General features: G+C 34.8%; 1 protein-coding gene across 1 annotated transcript; it reads left to right on the top strand.

The window, feature by feature from the left end:
- Positions 1–273: 273 nt before the first annotated feature.
- Positions 274–9,379, top strand: LOC133211689 (cilia- and flagella-associated protein 47-like). The gene is made up of 2 exons (XM_061352259.1): positions 274–545; positions 9,096–9,379. The coding sequence occupies exons 1-2, from the start codon at positions 507–509 to the stop codon at positions 9,303–9,305; spliced, it is 249 nt and encodes an 82-aa protein (XP_061208243.1). The 5' UTR covers positions 274–506; the 3' UTR covers positions 9,306–9,379.
- The last annotated feature ends 942 nt before the right edge of the window (positions 9,380–10,321 follow it).

Here is a 10,321-nt window from a genome sequence, read left to right as displayed (position 1 = left end):
TTATTCCTATCACTATTATTATATCTTTACAGGTCGGATGATTCTTTTCTTTCTAGTGTCAAATGCTATCTTTATGCTGTAGTTATTATAATATTTATATTAGCATGTAAGTATGTTTGAAATGGAAGACCAGTATGCAGGTCCCTGTGTATAAAAATATAAATATTTATTAATAAGTGTAAATAATTACTGTTAGTGTAGTAATTTTTATAGAATATTTGTTCTGTAAATAAGAATAATATTAATATAGTATATATGCATTCCGTGGTCTGCCAGGTTTCTGAGTCATGCCACATGGTGGCCTAACTGTTAGATTGTAGATAAATTGTAATAAAATACCATAAAAGGCTCAATAGGCTTCTTTGCTTTTCCACAGGTACCCAGAGCCATTCACCGCCCACTTCCTGTCAGGCAGTGATCCTGAGTTTCGTGTACTGCCACAAGCAGGAGAACTTCTTCCTGCAGGCACTGCAGGAACCCATATAACAGTAGGATTCAAGCCAAGGATGTACAGCAAGAAGCATAAAGCAACGCTTGTGATCCAGGTAAGCCTTCCTGAATGCAATACACAAATATACCTTCAGATGTGGGAGGAAAAAACAAATCCTATACAAAAAAGCAGCACTGAAAAGCACAAATGTATGCACTGTACTTATTTTACTACTCCTCACAATGGACAGGAATTGAACTAAATTTTGAAAATTTAGCTTACTACAAGTTGGAAAAACATATATTTTAATTCCTATGTTACCCCATTGCCATCAGCCTCAGAGAGATATATTTATCTTGGTGTGTTTGCCCCCACTCCATAGGCAATATACCAAAAGAACTTTTCACAGAGAATCAAAATAATAATGTTAAGAACTGGCAGAAAATATGTGAATGATTGAACACATGAGGCCTAGGTTATTGATTATACCTGTATTATACCTCCTAGGATCAACGGCATTAGAAACTAGATACTAAACTGCAGAAGGCAGAATTTCAGAACACAAAGCTAGAAATAACTTTTTAAAACCAAGCCTCCAAATAATAAAAAAGAAGTGGTAGCCAAGTAGCTTCTGTAAACCTAAATAAACATCAGGAAAATTTTGGAGATATTTATTCCTTCAGTAGTAAAAATGTTCTTATAACTGCAGGAATTAGTTTTTAAGCTTTAAGTCAAGTCATTTTTTATGAGGAAATTGTTTGTCTAAAACATACTCTAGCAGCAAACATCCCAAACTCTACAAATCACGCTTTGCACTTTAAATCTCTTCACAGCATGCTGGCAATGTTTTCAGGCTATTATACTAGAAGTGAGACAGCAATATTGATTTAAAAACCAAGATGGTCAAAACAAAGTTGATAAAAAACTGCAGTGTTTTATCTCTCTGAGTGACAACCTGTACACAGTGAATAAGAAATTCAAATCCTGGAAAAAAAGAAGGCCTTTTAATCCCTCCTACTTTTCTTTTACCATATTAGATACTTGATTAATGCACTCTTTTTACATAATCATCAATGATGCTGATCACTCGTTTGAAAAAGGAAAGAATTGACTGCATTTATTCCATGTTCTTTTATATTTACATAATGCTATATGACATTTCTACAGAGCTCAGAAACTTCTAGTATAGTTCTGGAACTGAGCTGGTTTTAGGAATGACACATGTAAATTTACTAGCCATGTTTGTCTTAACTTTCTTCCCTAACAAATCGCTTTAACATAATAAATTTGTCTGGAATGGGATAAACATGATGGTCAAAGATTATTATTAGTTTTCTAAGTACTCAGTCAGTAATCCAAAATTTCCTTTTAGGAATTTATCAGTACAAATGGGCTTTGAGTAATTGGAATTTTAGCCTACATCGAGTCACACCTTGGTCTCTGGTTTTGATCTAGGCAGATGGCTCTTTACACCTACACCTTTGGTACTGTGTGTGGGTGTAGGAAGTCACTCGCACATATTACATATACATATCAGATCACATCTTGTCCTGTCTCTGTATTTGTGTATCTTCAAAACTACTTTGAAGCCTCTTAATGCTCATAAGTGAAAATTGGACCAATATTACACCATCACAGATTCTAATTGAAGTACTCTTTCAGTGACATTTTGATGAGGCTTGTGTTCTCTTTGCTCTTAGAGATAACCTCTTGTGTACAGCTGTACTTCCCCCTTTCCTCACCACACAGGCTTTCATTCCTGTAGTTCTAATGTAAGCCAGAGCATCGGTGACCATGTGTAATTCTGCTGCTGTGCTCTCAACGCTGACCTGAAATAAGACCCAATGACATGCTGAGAATACCAGATACTCATTTCTGCCTTTCCTGTTGAAATTAGTTTCATTAGTGACCTGAGGGAGGCAGACTTATCTAGATGGCAAAACCAGTATTAAATCACTGAAGAGCCTCTCTTGTATATATGCTTTCTAGCCAGTATACCGGCTGAGGCTTTGGGCTATTTTTAGAAAAAGTGGTGAAATTTCTTTTCTTTAACAGTGTTGACTCTCTGATGCTGCTGTTGTAAAACCCTATAGCACTCTTGATGTGAAATTTCATTTGCATTTCTGAGGGTAAAATCATTGTCCTAACAGAATATATTTTTATTATTAAATTCTTTGAATATAACAGAACTGTCATTTCTGTGTGCTTCCATGAACAGTGATAATTAGGATGTGAAGAAGCATAGATTACAGTGTAAATTTTTTTGTTTATGCTGGTCATTACAATTGTGTTGTCAGGTCAAATGGGAGGTAGAATTATGGAGAAAGATCCTACAGTCATCTTTTTCTCATTTGTTGTAAACATTAAACCCACATTTTGTACATGCAAATATTTTTGTTTGGTTGCTCTGCTGAAAACCCAATCCTGATGAGCTAATTAGTGTTAAGAAAATACAAATTGGCTTTACCAGAAATTAGTGTATACATTTTATTAACTGAAAGTATATATATAATTGAAATAATGTAGCCTAATTTATATTTTCTGCATACAAATCTGGTAGTTCGTGGCATATTTTGCATGTTCTTTAAGACTTTATTCTAATTCATGAATATTTAAAGTAAATTTTATCAATGGCAGAAAACATTAATTACTTCACTGAAGCAATTAAATGTTCTTTAATGATCATTAAAACTTCTGCTCTCCATCAACAACATATCCAAACAATTAAAATTGGACAATTATTTGAATAGCTGCCAGGAATCTTCATTTTGCAGAAGTGACATTGAAAATGTCTTCAAAAATTTCTGTGGATCCAAAAATGAAAAGCTGGTACTGAAAATAGTCATGCTTGTTTCCGTAGCTCTGAAAGAGAACATCATAACTTAGTTGAGCCATAAGTAAACTGTGGATGCCAGAGAGGGACTCTTTAGCAGGGACTATAGAGATAGGACAATAGGTAATGGGTTAAAACTTACTTAAGTAGGGGAGACTCAGTTTAGATATAAGGAAGAAGTTTTTTACTGTGAGAGTGGTGTACTCCTGTACAGGTTGCCCAGGGAAATTGTGAATGCTCCATCCCTGGCAGCACTCAAGGCCATGGCGGACAGAGCCTTGGGTGACATGGTTTAGTGTGAGATGTCCCTGCCCATGGCAGGGGGGTTGGAACTCGATGATCTTAAGGTCCTTTCCAACCCTAACTATTCTATAATTCTATGATTGTATGAAACAGTGACATGGTGCCTGGAGAACATTTTTAAATAAGTGTTATTCCAGAATAAATTTTCCTCATTGATAACAGCCTTCATAAACAGTGCAGTTCTAACTGGAAAAAAATAAATATGTATTTCCACTAATGACAAAATAGTGAAGAGAGCATGCTGGTTTGATAAGCTATGAACTGTTGTTAGGAAAAGAAGAACTTCCTCAGCTGCGCTGACATCTCAGAGCTAGGCTATGATGTGCTGGTAAAGCTGAAAAGAAAACCGACAGAGCTTAGGGATGGCAAGGTGCAGCTGCAGGAGGGGCTGATCATGCAGGGCTTTGCATGACCTGCAAAGCCTTCCTGGGTCAAGAATCACTGCCAATTACATGGCAGAGCAGCCAGGAGGCTGGTGAATCCTTTGAAAAAAGAAGTATTCAAGTTGGCCTGCGATTAATTTTCTTATACTGTGCTGAGTTTGAATGGAGACCCAAGCAATTGCTCTAATTTATGGGTGAGACTTCAGAGATATTCTAAACCAGCAGGCACATGAAATAAGTCTTAAATGATAAAATACACATCAGAGTGAACCAGACTGTAGGTAACATTATGAAGCTCTCCAGGAGTCAGGCTTGTGCACCTTTATTACTGAATAATCACTAACTTAGCCTATGGAAGACAGCATATCAAAACCATTTGTCATACAGTTCTGGAAATAAATGATGCAGTGTGCAGTCACAGTACCCAGATGTGACTTCTTCTAAGCTTGTCTATGCGGACTTGCATATCTTAACGAATGGTACTACTGCATATTCAGTAGCTTGGTGAAAACATGTTCTACATTGTTCCTGGCAGATTTTTCAATTAACATAGTTTAGTGTGTTTCTAAACGTATCTCTTAAACAGAATGAACAATGAAAAATGTTACCAAGTTAATAGGATAAATGAAATATTTTAATATTAAATAAGATATCACCTCTGTCCCTTGCCACTGGTTGATGTTGACCTGAGTTTTATCATTAAATTAGAGACACAGAAGGTTCATTACAGGCAGTGAATGAGTACATCCTGTAATCAGCAACACTGGATTTTGAGTGCAGAATCAATACTCAAAATTTTTGATTCACAAGTACAAGAAAAGGTTACTTTTCTTATTGAGACTATCATTATGCCAAAAGATGATAGCAATACGGGACCCATTGCTGTTTGAGGGCATTCAGACCATTTTCAGTCCTGACGGAATGGTTGATATTGATTGTATTACACCTAAGCAATGCTGTGAAACATCTAATATTTGAATAGCATAAATCAATTAAGCCACCTTTACCTCTATCTGAAAATGTTCCTGTAAGTGAATAAAATGATTGTTAGCCATCTTCTTGATCACCTTTCTCTCCTTTCCACCACTCCAAAAAAGTCTGAAACTTGATCCATCATCCATCTTTTGCTTTGCTAGAACTTGTCTAACCTGGAAATCCAAAGCAGTGGTTTCAAGGCACTTGCATGGATAGTGAACTTCGTAGACTTGCTCTTGCTGCAGTTCTCATATTGGTTAGAATAGTTGATGTAGTTCAGCAGTACAGCTTTATCCTGAGGAAAATAGTTATGGCTTCAGCAGCATTTGAAAACCTAATATTTTGGCCTGGAAATGAAATATTCTGGTAAAATAGACATTTATGGGTGTCTAAGGTTTTCTGAAAATTACTGAATTCTAGGTTGTCTTGAAAATTACTGAATTGTAGGTGCCTCTAGTGCTAAACAAAGTGCTAACCCAAGTCATGTTGACAGTTACAGTAAATCTTTTCCTTTCATATAACATTTTCTTCCCCCTTTAGCAGAAGTTGCTGAACTAAACCAAGAGTATTTATTTCAGTAAATTAGTGCACAAAACCACAATTTTTTCACAATGACTGTCTCAAACTGTCTTGGAAGATAGCACATAATTTACAATAGATGGACTATGATAATAAGGAGTCCATATTAATAATCCATAATCAAGATAATAAGTAATTCTAGCTTAATCCTACCTAACAGCTTTATGTGATAATGCCCACGACATTTTCTTCCTTTCCATCAGCAAAAAAAAACAACCTCTCCTGCCACAGAATGATGTCTGATGCAGTCTACAACAGCCACCCAGCAGGCAGCTTTTTTCACCAAGACAAGCCACAAACTTTTTTATTCACAGAACATGCAACCTAGGATATTTGTACAGAAAAGAGAAAGTTAGCAAAAGGTTATTACTACCCCGAAGGCTGTATCAATTGTTTGATGCTGATGATAAATGAAGTTGGGAGGTGGCAAAGCTGACCACTTTTGTTTAAATCCCACTTCAAACAATTACTAACACTCTAGACTGTAGAATTACAGTATGTGAATTTCATGAAGAGAAATCATTTTTTAGTAACTTGATACTCATTGAAGCTGTTGGTTGAAAAACCTGTTAGATCTTTTCTCTGACCTTGAAGTGGTCAATGAAAATTCACATACAGTGAACATGACCCCAAGGTCAAATTTTCTTTAAACTAAATTGTTCATCTCACATACCAAAGAAAGATAAAGCATTTCATCTTGCACTGAAGTTAATGAAACAATTAGTTAACTTTGAAGAATGATTTGCTTCTCTTAAATACTAACTTTATCTTTGGACATAAGGTACTGATGTTGGTCCATATCACACCTGCTTTTGATGGATTTTATCTTTACAGTCAGTGGTTACTAGATCATTTTGTAATATTAAATAAAATTGAGAATAAAGATGAGTTAATCTGCCTGTTTTTACACAGGAATAATATTCAATTTAGATTAGATTTTTATTTTAGCAGGATAGTAATGAAAGTTTAAAAAACTTATGCATGCACGGTGAAATATCTATTAAGATCTCATGCTTACTAATCTTATTTGAATAAGCCAATTCACTCAGCAGACTATGTAAAATCAGTACTGCCAATTTTAAAGTAGAGGTTTTAAAAAGTTTCTTTAAAAATACACAGCAAAAAAGTCACTTATGCTTTCAGCATTATCACAGAAAAAAATATATATTCAGTTACCAAAATACTTGTTAAAACTAGTTGTCTAACCAGTAGCACCACAGTTAGAGATCCATATGGTGATGACATTTAAGAGCTGTTAAGAGTATGAATCCTATAGTGAAATAGTATAAATTCCATAGAAGTACATGGCAGAGAACAAAGCCTGTGCCAAAGGATTCCTAGTTTAATGGTCTGAAACTTGTTCCTGTTGAATAGCTGAAATATGAGTGTGAAATTGTTTGCAATGATATCCCTTTAATATATAGCAATGACAGAGTAACAATTAAAACAATATGGAGGAGCATACAAAAGATAACATAGGTAAACATCATAAATTCAAACTTTTCCAGTGGCAAATATGAAACTGATGTTTAACAAAACATCAGAAAGCCACTTTAACATTTTATTCTCTTCATCATGTAGTTAAAATTATGGATTGACTGTAGAGAAAATTAGAGATGGAGAAGGTTTACTGCTCCTCATTATGGCTTTTGTAGTGCTTTACCTAGGCCATGATTAATTGACAGAATGCAACAAATAAATAGAAAAATATACACAGTATGCTTTGGAGGTGGTTTATAGCATTTATGTGATATGAAAAAATGTGATCATTTGTATGGATGTTGTTGCTCCTTTCTATAGGCCAAATCTGCTTGGTGTACTGACATATTCAGCAGCAAAGCAGCAGAGTGCTTGGATGAGAATGAGCAAATGGGCCAATAACCCAGCCATGTCAGAAGCTGGACTGTTAACTAAATGCTTGAGGAAAAAACTCATGAGCTTTGGTGCTGACTGTTGCACTCATTTCCAGATCGATCTGGGAGTAATTGCAGCTTTTCTGACCTTTTGTTTCCATGAATGAAAAAAGTGTTAGGTGTGATGGTTATATCTACAAATGATTGATTGTTCTTAAGGATTAAATTAGTTTTAAATGAGAGGTGAATTACATAAATCACAAATGTTGTAATGATGAAACTTTAGGCTGGAAACAGGATAGAAAGGTGATCCTACAAGTGATGTCTCTGTAGTTCAACACAGCATAATGCAAAAGCGTAGCACCACCAAACCTCCTGTAGATCCATAAGCAGCACAGCTGTGTGATTACAGTACTGTACTAGATGAATAAAGGCAGATTTTGAGAATTTGTAAATATAAATTGTTTAGCGTGACTTTGCTGCTTTGAGGCTGCAGAGTTGTAGTCTGATGTGTTCTGTGTGCTATGTATGTATGTACTATGGACATGCACTTGTTTTGTATTAAAAAAAATCACTATGAATATTTTTTAATATACGTACATCATGCCATATTTTTTACTCAGTCTTCCTACAAGTTTTGGCTTGGAAGCAAAAAAAAGGCTTTATAAACAGAAAAGGCAGACATAAAACCTGGGATTTCTAATTGCTGAGTGTGAAGGAATAGATAAGCATGCATTGCTGAAGTGGGCATACAATACTTTGTCTTGCATAGTACAAAGCTGGACATAATGACACATCATTTGAGGGTTTGTAATACTTGTGATTTTGGTTTTTTGTTTCGTTTTGTCTTTTAAAGAAAAGGAGAACAGAAAACTAAAAACCATGACATAAAGACAGGAAAATGCTAAAGACTTGGAGTAAAGACCTGCTTTCAAGTATTAAAGTGATACTTTTCGAGAAAAAAAAAAAAAAGACTGAAGGTTCTGTAATAGTTGCACATGGTTTTTAGCAACCAAAATTGTGCTTTGGAACACAAAAGAACATGGAAAATATACATCAGCATAGCCTTAATATTCATTGGAATAATACTCCTTAAGTATAGATAGAAGGGATATGTAGTAAGAATCATGTACTCAGAATCAAACACTCAAGCATTACAAGACATGACATAGAAACATATGCTCTATTTCTAGAGACAAATTATAAACAGAATGCAAATGAAGAGTGTCATTTTCAATTCTCATAAATATTCTTCAAACTAGAGATTTCAACATGAAGCTGTAATTCTCTTGTGCCTACTCAGCGTCTTTTTCTCTTAGTTTCGCTCATTATTTAAATGCAAAAAATTCCACCATTTGATAATACCGTTATTACCAATACCAGAGCTGCAATTAAATCCTACAGTATCAACCCAAGGCTTTTATATTGTATTATGGAATAATTATCTTTGAAAAACATGTGAGCTATGGGGTTTACTAAATAAAAAAGGAATTTTAGATCAGCCAGGAAGTTATATTTCTCATCTTTGTTGTGCCTAGTCCAGATTAAAGTTAAATCTGATTTCTGTTTTCTGTGTTCCAAGACTACAATTCTTATTCTGTGTTATTCCAATACCTTACGTGGAAAAGCATAAGTATCTTTTGAAATCAATGTAGCATGGTAAATCACTGTCAAATTTGCAAGGTATTTGATCAGTGATTTCTTTTCTTTTCCCCCTATATCTCTGTTCATTATTCCAGGCTCAATCAATGCAGTGGACATATGAAATCAATGGACTGCCTCCACAGAGTATACCACCAACAAGTCCAGCAAAAGTAATTTCTACTAGAAATTACATAAGATCAGCCACAGTACGACAACGCAATTTTTTACGTGAAAATCTGAAACTTACAACCACTGCAGCATCCTCACCAATTAAGGGCTCACCTTTGGTCCTGAGAAAAAAATAAAGAAAGTTATGACCTGTAATTTTTTTTGGTGGGGGAGGACACTTTTGTCAAATAAATTCTGCAGATAAAAACAGTGTGGTTTTTGTGGTATTTTTTGGTTTTGGGGTGGTTTTTTTTGTGTGTGTATATTTTATTGTTTTATTGGGGTTTTGTTATTTTTTTGACTTTTTTATGTCAGATATAATATGCATTGATGGTATACTTTATACGGAAGATTCAGAGTGCCTGAGCTCTAGTAATACTCTTATTTTTCTATGAGGAATTTTGGATGCATCTCTAATGGTTTATGTATAGCTTACAAATATCAGCAAGTTCCAATATGAAAAATCTTTGAGTTGAAAAAAAACCCAACCTTGAAAATTAGGAAATTCAAACTAATGCTTTGCGTTCAAAGGGATATTAGTTTAGAAAGACTTTCATAGGAAGATTTAATAAATATTCTGTGTGATGTTCAACATATTACACCCATGCAAACCAACCAAACAAAGCCAATCCCTGATGTTTTTCACAATAAAACCCTTGCCCAAAATTTGCAGTATTTTGCTAAGGTGAAACGTGTTTGCATGTCATATGTCTAGAGCTTGAGCGCCTTTCAGATTCTCTTAGTTTGTCAAATTTCATTAATTATGACATCTTTGCTTCTTTGCTTTGCCTAAAACAAGAATCCTGATTTATTAAGCCCATAACTCTTCAAAATCCTAGATAATTAAAAGTAATAGAGAGACAAATAAAATATCCTCCCTCAGTTTTTTTGTGTTGAGTCCAAGTTTAGAGAGTGTTTTAGAGTACCAAAATACAGAAGGCTATGAAACATCAGTGAGGAATGGAGCCAGATTTTAATTTGATTTCACTTTTTTTTTTTTTTTTTTAAATAAACAGACCAGAAGTGACTTTCACCTTGTGTTTCCATTTCCATTCTTCCCATTCAGAGGTGACTCTAGATGGGTATTCAGACTTTGCTCCTGATGTAATGTGGAAAATTAGATCTGTTCAGAGATGCTTTGTAAGATCACTGG

The sequence above is a fragment of the Neopsephotus bourkii genome, unplaced genomic scaffold, assembly GCF_033783945.1.
Source record: "Neopsephotus bourkii isolate Nb327-2 ecotype Australia unplaced genomic scaffold, CSIRO-AGI_Nbou_v1 NB_653, whole genome shotgun sequence".
Classification (NCBI taxonomy): Eukaryota; Metazoa; Chordata; class Aves; order Psittaciformes; family Psittacidae; genus Neopsephotus; species Neopsephotus bourkii.
The sequence above is the reverse complement of the archived record's forward strand: the minus strand, read 5'-3'. Positions and strand labels throughout refer to the sequence as shown.

What these genes read in the sequence shown, in the direction of transcription:
- LOC133211689 (XM_061352259.1), top strand. Translation starts at nt 507, where the DNA reads ATGTACAGCAAGAAGCATAAAGCAACGCTTGTGATCCAG. An exon ending in AAGCAACGCTTGTGATCCAG is followed by an intron (nt 546 to 9,095) that starts GTAAGCCTTCCT and finishes TCATTATTCCAG; the next exon opens with GCTCAATCAATGCAGTGGAC.